The 24955-nt window shown below is 50.4% G+C and overlaps 1 protein-coding gene and 2 long non-coding RNA genes across 4 annotated transcripts in view; 1 reads left to right on the top strand and 2 right to left on the bottom strand.

The window, feature by feature from the left end:
• Nucleotides 1–2743: 2743 nt before the first annotated feature.
• On the bottom strand, nt 2744–5325 carry LOC141581798 (uncharacterized). Its single transcript, XR_012514538.1, has 3 exons — nt 3711–5325; nt 3117–3340; nt 2744–2976 (listed from the first exon to the last, which is right to left on the bottom strand). It is a non-coding gene; the product is annotated as an uncharacterized LOC141581798 (long non-coding RNA).
• A 1463-nt stretch (nt 5326–6788) lies between these two features.
• On the bottom strand, nt 6789–21925 carry CCDC42 (coiled-coil domain containing 42). Its single transcript, XM_003929230.4, has 7 exons — nt 21843–21925; nt 21405–21510; nt 20952–21056; nt 18467–18664; nt 12869–13090; nt 12601–12759; nt 6789–7261 (listed from the first exon to the last, which is right to left on the bottom strand). Exons 1-7 carry the CDS (start codon nt 21923–21925, stop codon nt 7184–7186), a joined length of 951 nt encoding a protein of 316 aa, XP_003929279.1. The 3' UTR covers nt 6789–7183.
• Nucleotides 21926–22262: 337 nt separating this feature from the next.
• LOC141581796 (uncharacterized) overlaps nt 22263–24955 on the top strand; it is a 154699-nt gene continuing 152006 nt past the window's right edge. For both annotated transcript variants that reach the window (XR_012514535.1, XR_012514536.1), the window contains exon 1: nt 22263–22345. This is a non-coding gene — a long non-coding RNA (uncharacterized LOC141581796). The remainder of the gene's footprint in view (nt 22346–24955) is intronic.

A 24955-nucleotide genomic window follows, 5' to 3' on the forward strand; every position in this document is an offset into this window, starting at 1 on the left:
TGTAAACGTTTCATAAAAAAATTAGGTGATTCCCAGACTGAAGCCCATTTATTGACTCCCTAGAGCTCTATAATCCCAGTAGACATCTGTCTTGATAAAACTATCACTAGTAAATGTTAGTTCAGGTGCACATCTGAAACTTTTTTTTTTTTTTTTTTTTTTTTTGAGAAAGGGTCTTGCTTTGTTACCCAGGCTGGAGTGCAGTGGAATGATCTTGGCTCTTTAAAAGGAGGAGATTATCTAGGTGAGTCTAATTTAATCACAGGAGCCCTCTAACAGCAGAGAATTTCTTTTTTCTTTTTTTTTTTTTGAGACGGAGTTTCGCTCTTGTTACCCAGGCTGGAGTGCAATGGCGCGATCTCGGCTCACCGCAACCTCCACCTCCTGGGTTCAGGCAATTCTCCTGCCTCAGCCTCCTGAGTAGCTGGGATTACAGGCACGTGCCACCATGCCCAGCTAGTTTTTTGTATTTTTAGTAGAGACGGGGTTTCACCATGTTGACCAGGATGGTCTCGATCTCTCGACCTTGTGATCCACCCGCCTCGGCCTCCCAAAGTGCTGGGATTACAGGCTTGAGCCACCGCGCCCGGCACAGCAGAGAATTTCTCTAGCTAGTATTGGAGGAGAGTCACTGAAAGCCTGACAGGGATTCCATGTGCTGTTTCTCCGACTTTGAGATGGAAGAGGCCGTGCGATGAGGAATGCAGTTGGCTTTTTAGAGCAGAGGGGCCCCTGGCTGACAGCCAGCAAGGAATTGGATTATGTCAGCAACCTGAAGGAGCTTGGAAGTGGATTCCTCCCCTGAGCCTCTAGGTCAGGCGTCCCTAAACTACGGCCCCGAGGGCTGCATGCGGCCCCCTGAGGCCATTTATCTGCCCCCCCCGCCCCCCCCCCCCCGCACTTCAGGAAGGGGCAGCTCTTTCATTGGTGGTCAGTGAGAGGAGCGCAGTATGTGGCGGCCCTCCAACGGTCTGAGGGACAGTGAACTGGCCCCCCGTGTGAAAAGTTTGGGGACGCCTGCTCTAGGTGAAAGCCCAACTGTGACACCCGGAGCAGGAGCCAGGCCAGCCCATGCGGACTCTGAGCTGCTACCGTGAGAGAACACGTGGGTGTTGGTTTAGGATCCCAAGTTTGCAGTACTTTGTTACACCGACGAGAAAACTAACACTGTCAGTCTCGCATCGCTGTGCAGCTGTCTTTGTGTTGGATGTTTCTAGAGCCAGCTCTTTTCCTCATAAAATTTCTAAAATGGTTATTTGTCCCCCCTCTACACACTGAGGGTGACATTACACTCCAGTTGCCTCTGAGCCTAGCTTTTATCATTCTGCACTCAGTGATCTAAACAGGGAGCCTCTCCCTGGAGTTTCAAAAGTGAAAACTAAGGGGAACATCAGGCCACTGCCCGTGAGGAAGCTCCACTTGGCTGGTGTCACAGCTCTCAGTGGCTCTGATCTCCCAACAGAAGACTGGCCTGAGACAGGGGTCTCGTGGGACTCTGCTTGGCCTCAGCATTCTCCTATGCACATGGAAGTCATCCAGGAAACATCGCTGAGACTGAAAGTCCAGGAGCAAAGAAGCTCACTCAGATGCCCAAGTGATCAAACCTCAGATGGCTTGAAAGGAGAAGAAGGTTTTAGAGCCCTTCCGGCTGACCAAAAGCCTTGTCCATAATATGTGGGACCCTGGCCTGGAAGCTGGAGAAAGGGCTTTGAGGGTGAAATCATGTGAGGAAGGAGGCTGATCCCAACGACTAGTAACTGATCCCACAGAAGCAGAGGCTCTTCAGCTACTCCAGGGAGACTGAGATCACCTGGAGGAGGGCTCCAAGCTTGCTTCTAACCCCATCCTCAGCAGCAGTTTGGAGGTTGTGTGTATGGCAGGGTGTTGTAACACCTGCCTGTTTGTAGGCTCAGCTCTTAGTCCCCCAAGCCCCTCCAACCCCCTCGTCTGTCCTTCCCCTACTCCCACTCATCAGGAAAAGCTCCCAGATTTGGAGGGGAACCAGGTTCGGAGGGGAACCGAGTGCTCTACCCTGAGAAGGAGCTCCTGAAAGGCTTCCCTCCTTTTCCCTCCCTTTATCCATAAAACACCCAGAGCCCCACTTCCTGCCTTTGCTGATGAGAACCATTCATTTCTGGAAACAATCAGTTACTTCTGTTCTCATGAGTTAGTGTCTTTTCTTTTTTAAATTATCCTTTAAGTTCTGGGGTACATGTGCAGAATGTGCAGGTTTGTTACATAGGTATACATGTGCCGTGGTGGTTTGCTGAGTTAGTGTCTTTTCTTGCTGGGAAAAACTCTAGTCAAACCCTTAACTTCATCTCCTTGTTCTTAGAGCATGATCTTGTGGATCTGAGAGTTGGAATCCCTCTTGACTGGGTAGTCTTGGCTTTTTGGGTTTTTTTGAAATAAAGTCTTGCTCTGTTGTCAGGCTGGAGAGCAGAGGCAAAATCCTGGCTCACCGCAACCTCTGCCCCCCAGGTTCAAGTGATTCTCCTGCCTCAGTTTCCCGAGTAGCTGGGACTACAGGCACGCACCACCAAGCATAGCTAATATATACATATATTTTTTTGTATTTTTAGAAGAGACAGGGTTTCACCATGTTGGCCAGGATGGTCTCCATCTCTTGACCTTGTGATCTGCCCGCCTAGGCCTCCCAAAGTGCTGGGATTACAGGCGCGAGCCAGCGCGCCTGGCCAGTCTTGGCTACAGGGCTCTGGGGAGCCATGCTGAAGGCCTGAGAAGTAGCTGGGGTGGGATAGGGAAGGATCGAGGGCCTGTCTGTGGCTGCTGTGACCCTCACGTTGGGAAGGCCCCATCACTCCGGTGCCTGAGAATACCTGCGCCTTTTGGATTTGTTCTCCCTGTTTCTGTGAGCTTGAGAAACGTTGTGGATTTGTGGCTTCTCTTGTACTCAAGAAATCTGCCTATACCCACAGAATTTCTTCTGCTCCGGGACTGGGCCCCTTTTTAAGTCTGAAAAATGCAACAATATCAGAGTGAGTTACACACAGGTATAACATGCAGATGCTGGTTATACATAAGCAGTATCAGGATGAGTTATGCACACTTAGAGCATGCACATACAGTGTCAGCATAAGTTAGGATGAGCTTACGTGTGATCGTAGGAATTCTGAGTGTGACCCTCAGGAGTCCGTTTCAGTCGAGCAGGAAACTCGGTGCCACAGGGCAGTGAAGCCGAGTAGGGAGCGCAGAGGAGGCAGAGTGAGGGCCTCGGGCTTCTGGCACAAGGTGGTGCCAGGGATTGGGGCTGAGGGGCCTCACACACTCCAGGAGGAAGTGTGTTCAGGCCTAGCAGGCTGAGCTTCTCAAACACCACCTTACGGAGACAGCAGAAGATGTGAGTGTTGGGGGGAACTGTGTATATTGGGGAGTTGGGGGAAATTCCAGTTCTGTGCCTTCTCCCGCCTCCCAGGACCGAGGCTGAATGCGGGGAAGTTCTTTCAGCAGCATATCCTTCACCCACCACTGTTTCTGGAGGGCCCTGGCCTATCCATCCCCCTCCAAGCACCACCCTGGCACTCGCCCATCCTGGCTTTGTGAGGTGACCTCTGCCCTTCATCCCCTAGAGACGTCTGTTTGCCCAGAGCTAGCCGGGGGGACTGCAGCCTCCCAGCATCCATTCCTCTCAGCATTCCTTTTGCCTCAGGGAAGGAATGCTGGAGGTGGCTACGCCGCGGTTTCCTCACCTGTGAAATGGAGATGATGGTAGCCTGGAGACTTTGGGATGAATCAGCTTGCCTAGGCTGAATCGTATTCTTAGAGTTCCTTTTCTTGGGTGTGTCTTGTTATCGTGGGTCACTGAGAGCTCCCATGGTGCGGGGTTTGGGGGCGGGTGGGAGCAGCAGCCCTCTTTGTAGCTTATACACGCTGTTGCGGCCCTGCTGACTTGTGGCGCTGATGTGAGGTGGTGGCCAGGCTTGCACCTGCCACCCTCCTCTGGAGCCCCGTTCAGTCTCCAGACCCTGAGCCAGGCATACGTGTTCAGTCCCAGGATGAAGGATCTTAGCTTTGGCAGGAGGCCCACACCAGCAACTTCAGAAGCAACAAGAACTGACATTGGTTTCAGTCTGTCTGTCCTCGGCTCTCCAGCCTGTGCTTGATTCTGACTTGCCCTTGATCTCCCCCACTTTACCTCCATGCTTCTTTCCCAACCATGTCCCCTGCAAACCTCAAGCCCCAGCATCAGATGGGAAGACAGCCGCTTTATAGACACTGCTTACCCAGTGCCCACCACTGCCTAAGGTCAAATCCCCGAAGCAAAGCCCTTCACACGTATCAGAAGGGTCTCTCTTTCTCTACCATCTATCTATGTGTCTATGTATCTGTCTGTGTATCTATGTATCTATCCATCTATCATCTATCTACTATGTATTGTATATCTATTTATCTATCTTCTATTCACTATTTACCTATCATCTATCTATCTATCTATCTGCTTCTCTGGCTAAACGCTGACCCAGGTAGACAAGTATTGCTTCATGAGGTCGGAAATGAATGGAGCCCAGATACTTGAAAGCATTTGGTCACTGTAAGGTAGTGGTTCTTCAACTTGAGGACACGTCAGAATTGCATGGAGGGCTTGCTAAAAGCCAGAGTGCTGGGTCCCACCCCTGGAGTTTCTGGTTCTCAGGTCTGGAGTGGGGCCTGAGAATTTAATTGGTAAAGCCGCCAGGTGATGCTGACGCTGCAGAGCTGGGGACCACACCTGAGAACCACGTGGTATGTGAAGGTGAGGGGTTACTGGCGGGGCAGCTGCAGCAGTACCTTCCCTGAGGCAACAGGAATCTGGGCAGTCTGAGGACCCTCCAGGATCACAGGGCCAGGGAGGAGACACGGAGCCTTGCTTGCATCTGCTCCTCAGCCTGCTTTGGGGATGAAAGCACAGAGTCCCTGCTTTCTGGGAGGCAGACTGGTCAGAAGGGAGAGGCCAGGCTCAGAAATAGTGAACCCAAGGGTGAATCCTGGCCCTGTCGACCTGTAGCCTGTATTCCCGGGCAAGCATCCTGCTCTGTGAGTCAGAATAAGATGCCTCACCGGGTTTTCAAGAGGCAGACACAAATGAAATCCCTGTTGAATAAATGCTACTTCCCCATGGCTCTCTGACTTGGCTTTTGCTGTTGATTGAAAAACGTGCAATTGAGGTTTTGAACCTAAGTTTGAGACTTTACATTTACCTCGATTACGTTGAGTTTGGCTGGGTTTTTTTTTCTTTTTTTTTTTTTTTTTTTTTTGAGACGGAGTTTCGCTCTTGTTACCCAGGCTGGAGTGCAATGGCGTGATCTCGGCTCACTGCAACCTCTGCCTCCTGGGTTCAGGCAATTCTCCTGCCTCAGCCTCCCGAGTAGCTGGGATTACAGGCACACGCCACCATGCCCAGCTAATTTTTTGTATTTTTAGTAGAGACGGGGTTTCACCATGTTGACCAGGATGGTCTTGATCTCTTGACCTTGTGATCCGCCCACCTCGGCCTCCCAAAGTGCTGGGATTACAGGCTTGAGCCACCGTGCCTGGCCCGAGTTTGGCTGGTATTAATCCATCATCCCAGGCTGCTGAGATGCGCCTGAGCCTTTAGCCTGTCAATTGGCATATTAGTGGTCCCTCCCTAGTTACCGGTGGCCTGCTGTCTCTTCCTTCCTTAGCATTGCTGACACTAGATTGCATTTTTTTTTTTTTTTTTTTTTTTTGAGACTTGCTCTGTAGCAGGCTGGAGTGCAATGGCATGATCTCTGCTCACTGCAACCTCCACCTCGCCAGTTCAAGCCATTCTCCTGCCTCAGCCTCCCAAGTACCTGGGACTACAGGCACGCACCACCATGCCTGGCTAATTTTTGTATTTTTAGTAGAGACGAGGTTTCACCGTGTTGGCCAGGATGGTCTCGATCTCTTGACCTCGTGGTCTGCTCGCCTCAGCCTTCCAAAGTGCTGGTATTACAGGCATGAGCCACAGTGCCCAGCCTTGATTGTGTGTTTTAGGGCACACAGTGGGGTAGGGGAGCACAGCTTGCTCCTGAAGTCAGGGAAGAGTTCTCAACTCAGCACTTTTGCAGCTCTGAACTGGGAAGCTACCTTCAAAGTTTTTAGTGGGTCTTTCACCCAAATTAGAAACACCTGGCACCTGTAATCCCAGCACTTTGGGAAGCTGAAGCAGGTGGATTACCTGAGGTTAGGAGTTTGAGACCAGCCTGACTAACATGGTGAAACCCCATCTCTACTAAAAATACAAAATTAGCTGGGCGTGGTGGCGGGTGCCTGTAATCCCAGCTATTCAGGAGGCTAAGGCAGGAGAATCCTTTGAACTCAGAAAGTGGAGGTTGCAGCCAGCTGATATTTCACATGGCACTGCAATCCAGCTGGGGCAACAAGAGCAAAATTCCATCTCCAAGAAAAAAAAAAAATGCTGGGCATCATGGCTCACGCCTGTTAATCCCAGCACCATGGGGGCCTGAGGTAGGTGGATCACCTGAGATTGGGAGAGTTCAAGACCAGACTGACCAACATGAAGAAAGTCTGTATCTACTAAAAAAACCCCACAAAATTAGCTGGGCGTGGTGGTGCATGCCTGTAGTTGCAGCTACCTGGGAGGCTGAGGCAGGAGAATTGCTTGAACCCAGGAGGCAGAGGTTGTGGTGAGCCACGATCACACCATTGCACTCCAGCCTGGGCAACAAGAGAGAAACTCTGTCTCAAAATACATACATACATACATACATACATACATACATAAAATAAAATAAAAATAAACGTTTGAAGTGGTGGATGTGGGAAGGGTCCCCTGTACTGATGTTCTGGTTTGTTGCCCACCTGAACACTGACTGTGTGTGCGCTCAAAGCAGAGAGGACACCAGACCACAGATGTGCTTTCTAGCTCCCAGGCAGCCTAGGCGACCAGCTTCGAGAGCAAGAGCTTGTCGGGGGTCCCCCTTCGCTGACACTCTTCCCCATGAATAAAGTACCAAAGGGAGAGAGAGAACTTGAGAACACACTTCTTATAACATTGACTGTTTTCAGGGATTGAGTGAGGCCCAAGGGGAAAACAGCCAGGTGCTCCCCAGCAGGAAGGCACAGGGGTTTTGGTCCCCGCTGAACTGACTGGACTGCAGTTCCCGGCTTATCCTCTCACGGTCTCCGTCTCAGGGCGTTCTGGAACCAGGCTGCTGCCTTAGACTCGGACTTGCTGTTGTTCCTTCTTTTTCACCTCTGCCCAGATGTCCGACAGGTCTTGGATAAACTGCTGGATCTAAAAAGGCAAGGAGCCCAGCGTTAACTCCGTCCCCCAGAGGCATCCCTCCTCCTAAGATGGAGCATCCCAGGCATTCACTTGTAAAGAGTGAATAGTGCATCGTTGCTTTTCTGTGACTGACTTTTTTTGTTTTTTTGGATACGAGAGTCTTGCTCTGTCAACGAGGGTGGAGTGCAGTGGCGCAATCTAGGCTCACTGCAACCTCTGCTCCCTGCGTTCAAGCGATTCTTGTGTCTCAGCCTCCGGAGTAGCTGGGATTACAGGTGCCGCCACCTTGCCTGGCTAATTTTTGTGTTTTTAGTAGAGATGGGTTTCACCATGTTGGCCAGGCTGGTCTTGAACTCCTGACCTCAAGTGATCCACCCGCCTCGGCCTCCCAAAATGCTGGGATTACAGGCATGAGCCACCACACTTCTTGAGGAAGCCGCTTTCTTTCACTTGACAATGTTTTGATGTGAAATTGAGTGTCAGGTGAAGCCAATTAGAAGCAACAAACAAGGATGAAGCTGGGAACTCCTAGAGGCAGGCCTGTTGATGTGTGAAGTCCAGGCTGAGAATCAAACAGGAGGGAGAAGAAAGAAAGGGTCAGGCTAGTGGATGAAAATGATCTGGCAGGCAGGGTCCCGTCAGCATGGGCAGACCACCTTCCACAACTTCACCACCCTCAAGGTGGTTGTGCACTCGAAACCCAGAGCTGATGCTCATCGTGATAACCTTGAGTCATGAAAAGAAATGTAAATTCTGTTCACTGGCTTCTGTTTTCTTTTGTTTTGGTTTTCCCTTTTTTTTCTTTTTGAGACGGAGTCTCGCTCTGTTGCCCAGGCTGGAGTGCAGTGGTGTGATCTTGGCTCACTGCAACCTCCACCTCCTGGTTCAAGCGATTCTTCTGCTTCAGCCTCCTGAGTAGCTGGGATTACAGGTGGTTGCCACCATGCCCAGCTAATTTTTGTATTTTTAGTAGAGGCAGGGTTTCACCATGTTGGTCAGGCTGGTCTCAAACTCCTGACCTTGTGATCCACCCACCTCAGCCTCCCAAAGTGCTGGGATTTCAGGCATGAGCCACCGTGCCTGGCCCTGGCTTCTGTTTTAAAGAGCACACAGTCAGCATAACACAGAAAAGGGTGCTACTCCAGAAGTCAGATGACCTAGCTGCGCCCCCATCGCAGTTCTGGGGAAATCACTCCATCTTTCTGGGACTCAGTTTCTTCATCTTTAATACGGAGAGAGGGAGAATGGATTGGCCCAGACAGCCTCTAAGACATCAGTTCTAATGCAAACCAAAACCACAATGAGATACCATCTTACACCACTCAGAATGGCTACTATTAAAAAGTCAAAAAATTACAGATGCTGCTGCGGTTGTGGAGAAAATGGAACATTCACACACTGTTGGCAGAAGTGCAAATTAGTTCAACCATTGTGGAAAGCAGTGTGGCAATTCCTCAAACAGTTAAAAGTAGAACTACTGTTCAACCCAGCAATCTTGTTACTGAGGATATACCCAAAGGAATATACATCGTTCTACCATAAACACACATGCATGGGATGTTTACTGAAACACTATTCACAATAGCAAATAAATAGAAAAAACCTAAATGTCCATCAGTGGTAGACTGGATAGAGAAAATGTACTTATACACCATGGAATACGATGCAGCCATCAAAAAGAATGAGATCATGTCCATTGAGGGACCATAGATGGAGCTGGAGGTCATTATCCTTTGCATACTAACACAGGAACAGAAAACCAAATACTGCGTGTTCTCATTTATTAGTGGGAGCTAAACAATGAGAACCGGTGGGTACAAAGAGGGGAACAATAGACACTGGAGCCTGCTTGAGGGTGGAGAGTGGGAGGAGGGAGAAGACCAGAAAAAATAACTATTAGATACCAGGCTTAGTACCTGGTTGATGAAATAATCTGTACAACAAACCCTTGTGACATGAGTTTCCCTGTATAACAAACCTGCTCATCTACTCCTGAACCTAAAATAAAAGTTAATAATAATAAATAAAAAATTTCAGTTGTAAAATTTCTGTTTTTCAAGGCTATCTCTGGAGACGGAACTACGCAGACTGTCCAAAGCTCTCGACAACTGTCAGCTGCCAACACTGTTACTATTACCAATATCATTCCCATTTTGCAAATGAGAAAACCAAGAGTCAATGAATTAAAGCAGCTTTCCCAAGATGACAGCTTTCCCAAGAAGACAGGTCAGCATTTCTTGAGCTATGTTCTTTTCATAAATGGTCACATGCCTCAAAGGAGTTCTGTGGTCAAGTCAGTTTTAGAAATGCTGTCTGCTGGGAGCATCTCAGGGCATAGCAAAGACTCTAAGTCCTGTTTGTTTTTTTAAATCTTGTCTTGGTTTAATTTAAAGTTTTCTACATGTATTAGTCTGTGGAGTCCCTTTATCCCCCCTAGGAAACAATACAGTATCCCAGGATTCAGTTTGGAAAGTGCTTGTTCAGATAGTTTGACTTTTCTTCAGGGATAATGCCAAACCTTCCATCACACGCTCTATGGAATTCAAATTGCCCTGGCCTTCTGCAGAATCACTTTTCTTAAGCTGTCCTGTGCACCACGTTCCTTGTTCTGTATAAACAGTTGCCTTACGAAGCCCGTGCCTACATTGGTTGCAGGGATGTTGTTGAGAACATTGTAGAATGTCAATGAAGGCTCATTGGGAAATTTCCGGGAGAGCTAACTGCCAGGAAGAGGAAACCTTATCTTTCCTTATTCTAGTATAAGAACTACAGGTGGCTTTTCATTAGGATTGCCAGGAATCTCAGAGCCAATTAACTGCCCCTGTCTGAGGCCCATAAGAACCAAGGGCAGTCTGTATTTCTCTCCATTCTTGACCTCTGATTTCAACTTGTACTTTCCCAGGCTGAATTAATTTTAAATCTTTAGGCTACTTGGTCACATGTATTTCCATGAGTAGCTTCATCTCCTATGGGAATGAAGTGAGATATTTTCAAATAACTTTAAGGCAATATGAAGTTCTGTAGAGGTGAATCCAAGTTGAGAGGGATTCAGAAACTCAAAATTTGGAGTGGACGGACTAGAAGATATGGTCTCAGCACGGTATGAGCTTGTGGGAGCGAGGGGCTGGAGGGCAGCATCTCCCACTGAATCTTGAGACAGAGTTTTGCTCTTGTTGACCAGGCTGGAGTGCAATGGCACGATCTCAGCTCACTTCAACATTTGCCTCCTGGGTTCAAATGATTCTCTTGCCTCAGCTGCCTGAGTAGCTGAGATTACAGGCACTTGCCACCATGCCTGGCTAATTTTTGCATTTTTAGTAGAGACAGGGTTTTATCATGTTGGCCAGCCTGGTCTCGAACTCCTGACCTCAGGTGATCCAGCCACCTTGGCCTCCCAAAGTGCTGGGATTACAGGTGTGAACTATGGCGCCCTGCCCTCCTGCTGCATCTTTCTTCACAACAGCTAAGGGCAGGGGCCTGAGGACCTCTGGGAGGCCGAGGGGAGGAGGACTGAGTATTTTTTTTTTTTTTTTTTTTTTGAGACGAAGTCTCGCTCTTTCACGCAGACTGGAGTGCAGTAGCTCGATCTCGGCTCACCACAGCCTCTGCCTCCCGGGTTCAAGAGATTCTCCTGCCTCAGCCTCCCCAATAGCTGGGATTACAGGTGCCTGTCACCACGTCTGGCTAATTTTTGTATTTTTAGTAGAGACTGGGTTTCACCATGTTGGCCAGGCTGATCTCAAACTCCTGACCTCAGGTGATCCATCTGCCTCAGCCTCCCAAAGTGCTGGGATTACAGGCATGAGCCATCTTGCACAGTTGGGCCTGAGGATTTGTGGGAGTCTCTGGCACCCTATTCTGGGGGACAGGGGTTTTGAGGCCAAAACTCTTTTTATACTAATACTGAAATGTTATTTGCCTTTTTTGCTCTTATTCTCTCATGAGTCCACAGTGGCATTTCCAGAGTGGAGTTTCTATGACATATGCTGTCACAGCAGAATGAATGCAGAAGTGGACATGAGCACCTGCCTGTCCTCTGTTAAACCAGACATTAAAGGGATCTGCAAGTGTGACAAACAATGCCATTCTTCTCACAAAACACTTTTGAAACTTTTTTCATAAAAATGCCGTTTCTATTGACTTATTTTTTTATTATTATTTAAAATAAATGAATTAAATATTTTTAAATTTTATCCTTTAATTTCTATTATGGTAATTACCACTAGATACAACCCCTATAAAGGAAAGCTCTCTGGGAATCCTCAATAAACTCTAGGAGTGTAAAGACAAAATGCTGAGAATTGCTACTTTCAGAACAAACTTTCTTACAAATCCCCTCCTTTGGGCTGTAACGTAATTCTGTTCAAACATGCTTTAAGGGGTAGGCTTGATTATTTGTTTTAGGGAAATCCTTTTGCATTGCTGTGTATATTTCATGAGTTTACCCTCCCCCCGCCACCTTTTTTTCAAAGTTGGGAAAGTGCCTCTCGATTTTTTTTTTTCTCGGTTCACTGTAGCCTCTGCTTCTTGGGTTCAAGTGATTCTTCTGCCTCAGCCTCCCGAGTAGCTGGGATTATAGGAGCATGTGCCACCATGGCCGGTTAATTTCTTTCTTTCTTTTTTTTTTTTTTTTTTGAGATGGAGTCTTATTCTGTCACCCAGACTGGAGTGCAATGGCATGATCTTGATTCACTGCAACCTCCACCTTCCAGGTTCAAACAATTCTCCTGTCTCAGGCTCCCAAGTAGCTGGGATTCAGGTGCACACCACCACACATGGCTAATTTTTGTATTTTTAGTAGAGATAGGGTTTCACCATGTTGGCCAGGCTGGTCTCAAACTCCCAACCTCGGGTGATCTGCCCACCTCGGCCTTCCAGAATTCTGGGATTACAGGCGTGAGTCACCAGTCCCGGACTCCAATTTCTCTTTTTAACAAACAGTGGATCTCAGGCTCAGGCCTTCAACAAGCCACAGTATCTCGCTAGAATTTAATAAGGCTGTTTTGCACAACTAATGGATTCCATATGGGTCCCTGCTACTGTTTTGTATCCTGGGGCCAAAAAGGGTTTGGTGCTAATGCCATGATTCTCAAAGTATGGAACCTGAACCAGCAGCCTCACTTGGGAACTTGCTGAAAATGTAAATTCTCATCTCAGATCCACTGAGTCAGAGACTCTGGGTGTGGGGCCCAGTAAGACTCCTCCTCCCCCCAGATGATCCTGATGTTGTGAAAATTTGAGAGCCCCTCCTCTGCTGCTCTGTTGGGTTCATCCTTCCACCCAACCAATTGGCAACCTCTTTGGCCCAGCAGACCCAACGGCCCCAGTGCCTGTCCCCATCCTCCTACCATGTCCAGCTGCTTGTGTGTGTCCTCCAGCGCCACCTCAGTTGCCTCCTTCAGCTGCTTGCTCACAATCTGGAAGAGGTTCAGCGTGGCCATCTTAATGGTGCCAAGCAGGAGGGTCTTCTTGGCAGCGGTGTTCTGGATATGTGCCCATCGAGATTCCTGGGGAGGGGATAAGGATGGGGCATGAGCACAGAATGTGGGGTGTGTGTGTGTGTGTGTGTGTACTCTGGGCTCTCACTCACCCAGTGCCTACCCCGGGCCCCCTCACCCAGATGATGACGTTGCTGCGGGCACGGTCAAAGCGCATCTGCAGCCTTGCCAGCTCATTGTTTTGCTGCAGGATTTCATCATCCTTCTCTTCCATGTAGTGTGCCAGCCGGGCCTTGGCGCGCTCAATCTTCTCCTGCCCCTCCTGCGCAGACTGCATGAGGTCGTGGTGCATGCTCACCAGCGTCTTGTAGCGCGCGATCACCTCATGGATCTCCTCGAACTGTGGACAGGGGCTCAGGTCAATGCACAGCCAGCCCCAGGGGCCTGATGGAGCCACCCAGTCCTGCCAACCCCCAGCCTGGATGCCTGGACATCTGGACATCTGGGGAGATAGGCCCTTGGCCAGGGGCATGGCCAGAGGCTATGAGGAACATTGGAATTCCCGATGCCTGCCTCTTCTGGGTTTGTATTGGCCATGATCCATTTGTTGGGCTGAGGAGATGTACAACTGGGCCAGGGATTTCTGATCTTAACTGCATGTTAGAATCACCTGCAGGGGCTTTAAAAAGGATACCTGCCAGTCTCCACCCCCAGAGATTCAGATGGATAACCAAGTCTTCTGTGGTCTCTGACACCTGAATTTTGCAAAAGATCCCCAGGTGGTTCTAGGCACAGCCAGGGTTGGTAATTGCTGGTGCAGGGCATTTTGATATGTCTCCCAAGGCAAGAATTTCCTATTCAACGAGGTTGTACCAAGAACAACTTTTAAGTCGGGAGCTATGCTAAATGCTAGGGAAATAGCAGGAGATGAGAAAAGCAGTCTCTGCTCTTAGGACGGTTACAGCCTGAGGGGTGGCATGGAGGGAGGACAGACAGATAAGTAAACAGGTAAAACAGTAAGATAAGCCCTATCTTTGACTGGGGACAGGGCTGGACAGGAATCTGGGCGAGGCTTCCAGTTGGTGATCTCTGGTATTTATTCATTTGCTGGGGGATAAGTGGGGGCTAGAGATGGTGCTGGTGGGGCAGGTGGCCTGCCAGACTCAGCTCACCTCCTCCAGCATGGTCCAGAACCACGCCACTCTGGCCCTAATCCTCAGGTCCCGCTCAGTGGAAGAGAAGCCCTGAAACCAACTCTTTTTAGAAGGCAGAGCATGAGCACCAGTTCTGTGAAGCCAAGTTGCCTTCCTAGGGGCTTATCAAAGCATGCCTTTCAGCCACCCAGGGGAAACTTCCCGAGCACCTTCTCCATCTCATGACATCGTCAGGGATGGATCAGTGTCCTGGGAACTGTCCTGCTGGCCTTTCCCCAAATATGCCTCTTTGGGGAAGGGCCACCCAACTCAGCACTGGAGGAGGTAGAAACAGCTCGAAAAGGTTTATTGGGAGAAAGAGTGGCTGAAATGAGACGGGAGGTATGAATAGATGACAGCCAGCAAAATGAGTGTGGGGAGGTGAGGCAGTACTACAGGTGGAGGAGACAGCCTGGGCAAAGATGAACAGAATAGGGGGTGGTATGTTCAGGATGTTCAAGGTAGCCTGAGTTCAAGATGGGGAGGAAGAGATTGATAGGAAGAAAAGAAGAAGGAAGAAGGAGAAGAAGAAAAGAAGAGAAGGCAAGAAAGAAAGGAAGAAAAAGAAAAAAGACAGAAGAAAGAAAGAGCAAGCAACAAGCAAGAGTTCAGTAAACCTTGGGAAGGAGTGTGGACTTTATCCATTGAAGGATTTTAAGAAGCAGAGATGGCTGGGCGTGGTGGTTCCCGCCTGTAATCCCAGCGCTTTGGGAGGCTGAGGCAGGTGAATCACGAGGTCAGGAGTTCAAGACCAGCCTGGCCAAGATGGTAAAATCCTGTCTCTACTCAAAATACAAAAATTATCCAGGCATGGTGGTGGGCACCTGTATCCCAGCTACTCGGGAGGCTGAGGCAAAGAATTGCTTGAACCCAGGAGGTGGAGGTTGCAGTGAGCTGAGATTGTGCCACTGCACTCTAGCCTGGGTGACAGAGTGAGACTCTGTCTCAAAAATGAAAAAGCAGAGAGACAATTCACATCTACATTTCTGAAAGTTCATCTGGCACACAGTGCAACAGCGTACCACAGTTCAAATAAACGGACTACATCCGAGCTACTAGGAACACACCTCTAAAACTTAATGCTGATGCCAACACGATTCAGGTGTCAAATCAAAGAGCCTTCAGTGCCCAAAGATGAGATGATTTGAACATTAGTAAGAATAAGTGCAATGGATTAAAACATACCAAATATGTTAAAAACCTATAAGTTCACAATGATACTAGAAGCCTTACAGGTGAGTGCTAGAGAACCAATTCATTATTCTGAAAACTGTAAATAAAGCATTTAACAAACTTTCTCTGTAAGACCCACACAATCATCAAATGGGAAGGTTCTCTCTTATGAAGTCCTTTTCTTTAATGGTAGTGTTCAGGCAAATAGATGAAGAAGGGCTGCTAGTGAATATCTTCCCCCCACCACTGAGGAAACCAATATTCTGACTTCTATCATTAAATATTAATTTTATCTGTTTTTAAACATGAGTGGAATCATGTGATATAACCACTTTTGTGTTGGGCTTAAGAAGCGTACCAACTAAGGGCAGTGTGAGGACCTTAGTGGACCACGATTGGAACAAACCAACTGTACAAAAAGCATCTGTGCAATAATTTGTCTTAAAAGACAGGATCTCACTCTATTGCCCAGGCTGGAGTACAGTGGTACAAACATGGCTGACTGCAGACCTGATCTCCTGAGCTCAAGCAGTCCTCCTGCCTCAGCCTCCCACGTAGTTGGGACCACAAATGTGTGGCACCATGCCCGACTACTTTTTATTTTTAAATTTTTTTGTAGAGTTGGGGGGAGAGTCTCATTGTTTTGCTCAGGCTGGTCTTGAACTCCTGAGCTCAAGTGGTCCTCCCACCTTGGTCTCCCAAAGCACTGGGATTACAGGCATGAGCCACCACATTTGCCCCATTTTGTGCAATAAATGATACTGATATTTGATGTTAAGGAATTACTATCAATTTTATAGTAGGTGTGACAATGGTGCTGTAGTTATGTTAAAAAGAACTCTCATCTCTTAGAGATACTGCAGAGAGACACATATGGTTGAAAATATACCATTTGCTTCAAAATGTCGGAGGTGGGATAGTACGGGGATGTGACTATGAATTGATAATTACTGGAATCAAATAATGAGCAGCAGGTGTTCAATACACTGTTGTCTTTACTTCTGTATATGCTTAAAATTTTCATATAAAAAGTTACAAACGTTAAATGTTATAAAATAATACAAACAAGCATGATATGAGGATTTTTAAAAGCAGGATACTCTTGGCGTCTGAGGAGAGGTGAAGCAGCATGAGATTTGGAAGGACACAAAGGATTTCATTTACTGGATTTCAATTGTTAGTAGTGTTTAAGACAGCAGAACTGGGGGCAGATGGGGAAAAGATGAAGATTTAGCAAAGCTGTGTGATGAGTACTTGGTTGCTGTTATGTGCGTCTCTATACTTTCCAGTATGCTTAAAGTATTTTGAACAAAATAAACAAAGAAGAAAAGAAAGAAAGAGCGGGATGGGAGGAATGTCAAACAGGCTGGCCAGGAATGACGCCGAGCTGAACTCCAGATGAGGTACCACTGGTGGCCTGGATGGGGAAGGGGCAGGGACTGGATTCCAGAAATACTTCCAAGGCAGAACAGACCAGATCTGCTGATTGATGGCTGTGGCACTGAGCAAGAGGGAGGAGCCAAGGAGGCCCAGGTTCTGGCGGGGCTGTGGGTGGGTGGCCCTGCCATTCACCAGCACAGGACAAACCAGCTGGCCTGGGGGTGTCAGGAAGCAGATGAGATGAGTGTGCACGGTGAAGAGTTAGATGTGGGGTCTCAAGCTTAGGAGCGAGACACAGGCCAATTTCCTCAATCCTAAGATACATATTTTAGCAACTCTGAACTCAAGACACATCTTACAATATTTTGTTTTGTTTTGAGACAGAGTTTCCCTCGTCCCCCAGGCGGGAATGCAATAGCATGACCTCGGCTCACTGCAACCTCTGCCTCCTGGGTTCAGGAAATTCTCCTGCCTCAGCCTCCTGAGTAGCTGGGACTACAGGCGCCTGCCACCACACCTGGCAAATTTTTGTATTTTTAGTAGAGATGGGATTTCACCATGTTGCCCAGGCTGGTCTTGAACTCCTGACCTCAGGTGATCCACCCACCTTGGCATCCTAAAGTGCTGGGACTACAGGTGTGAGCCACCGCACACCTGGCCACATCTTGCAATTTATCGGCTGTTTTAATATGGTAGTCCCTCCTTACTTCCTGCTCCCTTCCCCACAAACCCTAAGCATGAAATGAACCACTGACCTTATAGTACGGAGCAGCTTTGAGTGGAGGAAATAACACAGATGTGGGACTCATGCAGGAGTAAACTAGGTGAGTGGTTTGATATGGGAATTGCAGGAACTTTAAACAGCTGGGTATCCTGTCGCCCCTCCTCTAACAGGACATGGATCCACATGCCTGGAGGGGGTGCCTCTATCTGCCCCGGTGGGGGGCTGTTCTAGCTGTTGGTCACATGGGGGAGGAGATAGTGTGACAGGGGTGGCATCCATGGAAGGCCCTGGGCATTGATCAGGGAGAAAAGTGGAGGACTGGGACAGAGCACCTGGACTCACCATGTAAGAAGGACTGGGAAGAGGCCCTTCTCCGCCCCAGCCAGGAGCCTGAGAAGGACGGGCCACAGAGTTCAGGGCAGGGGGCGTGGTTTCTGGTTTCTGGTTTCTGGGAGGGGCATCAGCAGTGTTACACTGCAAGAGGCATGCTGGAACTGAAAAGTTCCCTGGGCTTGGGCCACAGGGATGGCAGGAAGAGCCCTGGTCAATTACACTGTGGGGCCCATGGAGGAGTGGCTAAAAGCAAATGAGCTGTGAGACTGATGAGCTGTGAAACTCTCTGCAGGTGACTTAACCTCTCCGAGCCTCCATTTCCTTCTCTGTAAAAGGATGATCAGCTTGGGTTCCCCTTGGGGCTGACCAGAGAACTTAATGAAGTTACCCATGTGAAGCACCAACTCCCAGGCCCAGGACTTCTGAAACACCCCAATTCATATGGTGTTTCAACACCAGGAGGCTGGGTGTTTTTCCGCTCCTCTCCCTTCCCCTTTCCAATTTACTCTCCAGTAAACAGAAGACACTGAGAGGAGGAGACGCAGGGATAGAGAGAGGCCACCTGCTGACAGGTGCGCCACACACACGTGCACACACACATGCGTGCGCGCACACACACACACACACACACCCCTTTAGACAGACACAGCCAAGGATACTCAAGTAGACATAAACATGCAACTCATGCAAGACATATACACAGTTGTGACCCAAGACATACCGCTAGGCCCCACCCCTTGGGAAACTCATCCAGCCTCACCAGAGGCTTCTTTTCGCTGCCCTCGACTCCCTCCAGGACTGGCTGCATCTCCTTAGAGCAGGGTGCCCATCCCTGCAGAGCCCCTGGGGCTCAGAAGGTCCACAGTCTGAAGCCAGCTGAGCCTGAGCTCTACCGCATGGCCCCAGGCCCCAGGAAAGAGGTGGAGCTGAGGCAGGTGCCAGGGCCGGTCCCTGCTGGGCTCCTTGGACTCACCTCGGAGTTCTCCACCACTTTCTCTAGGTACTTGTTGAAGATGGAGTAGTCCTGCAGCTTGGCGCTCAGCCGCTGGTGCTCCAGCCGCAGCGCCACCATCTCCTGCTTGCCCCTGGTCAGCTCCCGCAGGTGCTGACATCTGAGTTCTCGCTCCTTGTTGACTTTCTTCATGGCTCGGATCCGTTTCTGGTCATTCTCCTGGGTCCGGGGGAAGCAGCACTGGTCAGGAAGCCTCGTCAAGTCCTCCCTGGACCCAGGCCATCCTGGGGCTGGTGATGCCCTAAAACCCTTCCAACGGCTCAAACCATCCTGGGAACAGGCAGAGATTGCCGGGCCACTGTTGGGGCAGGAGCCGGGTGAAGGAAAAGGCTCTTAGGGGTATTTGAAGCTACTTGAAGAGATTTCTGTAGACTGAGGTGGGGCTTAGGGGGCTGTGGGACAGAGGTTTCATCCAAGGTCAAAAGGTGGCCCTGGGGGCCGGGGAGTGGGGACAGACAGGAAATGGTTCTTTCCTGTGGGACTTGGGCTCTCGACTTCAGAGAGTGGACTAGGGGAGACCTGCATTGCATTGGGCTCAGAGTCTGGAGAGAACTCAACCCCCTGAGAAGACTGAGAAAGTCTGGAAGTGGTAGCAGGAAGCCTTCTCACAAAGCTTCTGTTGTTTCTGCTTTTCCTGGTGACCATTTTCCATGGAGCAGAAGGACCACTCCTGGATCAGAACTGGGAGGCGCGAATTTTCTCCCAATTCGGTGCTCAGTGCCTCCATTTTCCCAGCTGTGAAGATGGGAGGCAGGAGCCCCTCTCCCTTTCACAAGCTGGGGCAACAGGATTGGAGCTACAGGAAGATGAGCCAGGAGACGCACCTGGTGCCATAGGGCCTGGGTGTAAGGCCACTGGGAGAGCATTCGCCTAGGAGCTCAGACTTGCATCCGACTTAGGGAGGAGATGGTACAGGCAGTTCGATGCGGGAAGACAGAAGGCGGCTCAGCTACTGCAATCGATCCAATCCTGCCTCTTCTTTCTGCCAACCCCTCCCCTAAGCCCACCCCTTGCCCCGTGTGACTCCTGTCTCCCATCAGGGGCTCCTGTGATTCCACATGGACGGACTTATGGAGTGTGGCACTTGGAGGCCACTGAGGAAGGTGCACAGAGGATCTGTGTGCTGTCCTGTAAGCCCAGGAGAGGACGGAGGGGGTCTAAACCAGTGGCTTTCAAATCCACCTGCTCATCAGAACTGCCTATGGAGCTTTTAAAAAAAATATAGAGACCAGGTGTGGTGGCTCATGCCTGTAATTCCAGCACTTTGGGAGGCCGAGGCAGGTAGATCAAGAGGTCAAGACACGGAGACCATCCCAGCCAACATGGTGAAACTCCGTCTCTACCAAATAAAACACAAAAATTAGCCAGGTGTGGTGGCACTCGCCTGTAGTCCCTGCTATTCGGGAGGCTGAGGCAGGAGAATGGCTTGGACCCGGGAGGCAGAGATTGCAGTGAGCTGAGATCATGCCACTGTACTCCAGTCTGGGTGACACAGCAAGACTGTCTCCAAAAATAAAAAATAAAACATGAATGAATGAATGAATGTATACAGAAGCTGAGGCCCAACCTCAGATCTGCTGAAAGCAACAAGGAAAGCCCCCAGGGTGTGTATTTGTAGCAAACTCTCTGGGAACTGAATCTGCTGACCCTTTGAGTGCCATTTGGAGAATGGCTCACACTCAAATCTCCTCCTGCCCCAACTACTCCAGACGTGTTTCTCCAGCTGCTAAGAACTGGACCTCTGGAGAATGTGCCCAGTCCATGGACTTCCTGTCCCACGTGGCTTAGGCAGAGAGCAGGAAGGAAGATGCTTAAGAGCGGGGCTCCTTTGTAGCAGACAGCAATCATTACCAGCTCTCAGAGCTGGATCAGGCCCTTCAGGGCTGCGTAAGTGCTAACTGGAGTGGGTCTGGATAAATCTGGATTTTCAGACAATTACATGGCTCCAGTAAGGAGTGAAGTGAGAGGAGCGTCTTGGAATGGACTCTGGTGCCTGGTCCTTCAACTATTCCCTGCCCGGACCTTCAGTGCAAGGACAAGGACGGAGGAGTGGGGTGGACGGAGGGACTAAAACTCTGTGTCATTCATCACTGTATTCCCCAAGTGCTAAGTCCTGACTGTAGCACCTTCACTCATCCATCCATCCATCCAACCATCCATACATGCATTCATTTACTGGATACACTGTATGTGCTATATACTGGAAAGGAAATAGGAAACGGCCATCCAGAGGGGGCAGAGATTGATAGGTAAATGGGAAATTACAACTAGAGACAGGTGGGGGACATAAAGGATGCCCAGGGAAGTGCCAGGCAGTATTGGAGCACTAAGGCTGCTTTTAACTCAGGGCGAGGAGTCAGCAGAAGCAAGGAGGAGGAGCGACAGTTTACTTGACTGCTGAGTGTGGACCCCCCCACCCACTGTGGCCACCCACACCCCTTCAAACCTGGATGAACTGCTCAAACTTCTGGATGTGAGCCTTCAGCTGGGCTTCCTTAACGCCAAGTTCCTCCCAGCGCAGGTTCAGGCTTTCCATTCTGAGCTGAAACATCTTTGGGGTGGGGGTGTGGGAGCAGAGGGGTCAGGAGGGCCCCGGACATGGGTACCAAGGAAAACCCCAGCATCCCCTGCCCCAGAGGCTCCATCCTCAAGCCCAGGAGGGTCCAGAGGAGCCTCCCACTTTCCACCCCATGCCTGGCTCAGAGCAGAGGATCCCTGGACACTGGTACCCCCAAGACCCAGATCCTTTCTGTTCTCCCTGAAGAGACTAGACTGCCATAGAAGACTCCTGGCTCTAGCCACCTCACCCACACAATGGAGAGCTGTCCACGGGATCTCCCGGAGCCCCAGCCCACCCGCTCCTTCCCTGTACCTCTGCCCTCCACCCCCGAGTCCCCACCTTCTTCTTCTGCACCATAGCATGATGCATCATCTTCATCTCCTTTTTCTTCTCCAGTAGCCGGATGGATGGCGACTCCAACTCTCCGTGAACATTGGGGAACTTCCTGTCCGAGATGTGAATGCAACAGGGCTGTGTGTTCTGAGGCGGATCAGTCTGGGGCTGGGAGTAACCGGTGGAGACACGTACCTATGGGGAAGGTGGGGGCCTCTCTCCCTTTCTGAAGGAAAGGAATGTTGCGTTGAGAATTATAGAGGGCCATGCGGGAATGAGCTGGAGGAGTGACAGGGGTAGGGACCAGGTGATGGGGTGGACTGGTGCCAAGGTAATTTGGGGCGCTGGATTATAGGAGAGGAGGGAACAGACAGGTTGGAAGCTGAGGCATGGGGTGGGTGTGGGTGGTCCGAGGCACAGAGGGCCAAGGCCTCGGACACTCACTGCAGCATCTGCAGCAGCCGCTCCCCATACTGCAGCCGGAAGTACTCGGCCAGGTCTTCCTCTTCCATGATGCCCAGACTCATGGCGGCAGTGACCTCCCGGCCCAGGCAGCTGACTCTTCACAGTGAAAATGGTGGGTGGCAGAGCCGCAGGTGGCTCAGGGGGTGGTGGCTGCGCTCTTGCTTCTCCCTTCGGCCTTCAGGGTCCCACTGCTGACGGTGTTTGAGACTCTGCAGAAGGTGGCTGGAAGACAGGGCGGGCGGCTCAGGACGACGTGCTGGGGCAGTGAGGGGAGATGCAGTTACCTAGCAACGGGCTGCCGGGTTGCGTGGCCCACACGTGGAGCTCCGGGACGCTGCCTTCTGCCCCCGGCTCCCATTGGTCCTCCCCTTGCCGGGGTCGTGCCCTCTGCGCCTGCTCTTTGCCCTGAGGAACTCTGGGAAGGCGTCGGGCCTGGCGAGATGCTGCTTGCGACGGAGCCCGGGGCCGGGGGGCAACTTCGGGTGAGTGTGGCTGAAAAGGGGCATCTGGTGGAGGAGGGGCCTTGTGTGGGCGCCCTTCTCCCGGGGCCTCTCTGGGGTTCAGGGGTGGGTGAAGGTGAGGGAAGGGCCGGGCCGTGGCTGGATGGCCGCGAAGAAGAGGAGAGAGTGAAAGGAGGCGCTTGGCGGCGGCAGGGGGGTGGTCGCGTGGAGGGCCCAGGTTAGAAACCACGCCACGCGGGGAATAGGCGCCAGGTTTTGTGTGTGTGTGTGTGTTTGTTTTGTTGCTTGTTTGCGCCGCACTCTCCACTCCTCTCTGTCTGGGGCGGGGAGCGGGGTGGGGTGCGGTGGGCTGGGGTGGGCTAGGGGGCTCGGGCCGGGGCGGGTCACGAGCGCCGCAAGCCCGCCCCGCCGCATTGCCGGTCGTCTGGCGCCCCCTGCTGGCCGTTCGCCGCGCCCTCCTTCCGGGCCCGGGAGGAAGAGGAGACGTGTAGCGGGTGGCGCCTTTCCCACGCTCCCCTAGAGCCTCCCTTCCAGAGCGGGTCATCACGCACACCTGGCTGTCGCATCCAGCCAGCCCAGTGGGCTCAGCAGAGAAAGCAGGACAGCCCCCAGCCCACGCAGTACACACCCACGCAATCCCCACCCCTAAACAAGAGGTGGTTCTCCACCGGAGCCTGGTAGGAAAAGGCCCAGCAGGGCGATGGTAAGACCGCCTAGAACCATTCTAGGCTCCTCGGAAGGGCATGTTTCACTGTTTATCCAGACAGGCTGGCACAGTCAATCTGGGGTTCCCCTCCCTTTCTCTGAGGTTGTAGCTCAGTCTCGGGGCTGTGCAATGCCAGCCCTTGAGGAGGAAGCCATCTGTCTCTGAAATCACCCGTTCTCCCTGGTATATGAGACATATCCTTGATTGTCCGTGAAATCAGGTGGTCCAGGTCCAGCTTGGTCCCTAGTGGTGGCTGCTAAGACACCCTTTGCTCCGGCCCAAGTATCTCCTCCTATCTGGAAGCTCTTTCTACTGCTTGGTTTGGTGCCTGTCATGGCAGTTTTCACAATCTTGATCCTCACACACCACCGTCCCTCTCCGCCCTCCTAGGGGCTTATTCACTATCATCAGAATAGCACAGGAAAGAACTGGCCCCCGCGGTTCAATTACCTCTGCCTGGGTCTCTCCCATGACATGAGGAAATTCTGGAAGATTCCATTCAAGTTGAGATTAGAATGTGGACACAAACCATATCCAACCCTAATCTCCAATGTAATGGTACTTGGATATAGAGTCTTTGGGAGGTAATTAGCTCCTAAAAGTGGTGCCCTCACGATGGGGTTAGTGCCCTTATAAGAAAAGAGAGAGCTTGCTTTCTCTCCCTTTTCTGTCTGCCGTGTGAGGGAACAATGGGAAGACAGCCATCTGCAAACCTGCAAGCAGACTCTCAGCAGACACTGCCTCTCCTGGCACCTTGATGTTGGACTTCCCATCCTCCTGAACTGTGAGAGAGAAATGTTGAAGTTTTCCAGTCTATCAGAATTTGTGAGAGTAGCCCAAACTGACTAAGACACTCACCAACATGGTATATTACCAATCTCTTAAAATTTGCCAGTCTGATAGGTGAAGTGATTCATGTGTATACAGCCATTTCTTCTTCTGTGTGTCTCCTGTTGCTGTTTGATGCACATTTGAAAAAGGTTGTTTTGCATTTTTATTGATTTACAGAAGGTCTTTATGTTCTCTGGAAAGTAACTCTGTATTTTTGATGCTCATCTCTACTCATCCTAATCCTTTTGAATGGATTGGTTGGACCCTCATTGGATGCCCCCAGGGACAGGAAGGCAGCTAAGGCAGCAATCCACGGCAGGTGGACCAATAGCCATCACCCAGGCTGATTCACCAAGTCGGCAGAAGAATTAGCTTTGCCTTTTTCTAGGCTTGGGATTCCCTACAAGCAGAAACGGCACTAAACAGGGGAGGTGGGACAATATTTGGTCTGTTTACCCTGTGACCACATCATTAGGAGGTAGATAAAATAGACCTGCAGTCCCCAAGAATGTTTTGAATGTTTTTGTTTTGTTTTTTTTTGAGACAGGGTCTTTCTCTGTTGCCCAGGCTAGAGTGCAGTGGTAATGATCATGGCTCATGTAGCCTTGACCTCCCAGGTCCAAGCAATCCTCCCTCAGCCTCCCAAAGTGATGAGATCACAGGCATGAGCCAGTGTGCCCGGCCATCCCAAGAATGTTTTGAGAGCTCAGGCTCAGTGCAGACTCTTGTTAACAACCTGAGTTCATCCCATTTTAAGTTCACTCTTGGACATTGCACAAATGCTTCTCAAATTCCTCCCAGATCTTAGTTGCCTTATTTGCATGTGGTTTATGGTATTGGCGACATGAGGAAGGGTCCTAGAATGGAGGCAACCTGTAGCAATTGCTTCACGGTTCCATTTGCTGGAATAGTAATTGCGTTCTAGGCTCAGCCATGCTTGTGTTTAGAAATAAGATGTTAGTCTTGGCCGGGCGCGGTGGCTCAAGCCTGTAATCCCAGCACTTTGGGAGGCCGACGCGGGTGGATCACGAGGTCGAGAGTTCGAGACCATCCTGGTCAACATGGTGAAACCCCGTCTCTACTAAAAATACAAA

The sequence above is a fragment of the Saimiri boliviensis genome, chromosome 17 (assembly GCF_048565385.1).
Source record: "Saimiri boliviensis isolate mSaiBol1 chromosome 17, mSaiBol1.pri, whole genome shotgun sequence".
NCBI lineage: Eukaryota > Metazoa > Chordata > Mammalia > Primates > Cebidae > Saimiri > Saimiri boliviensis.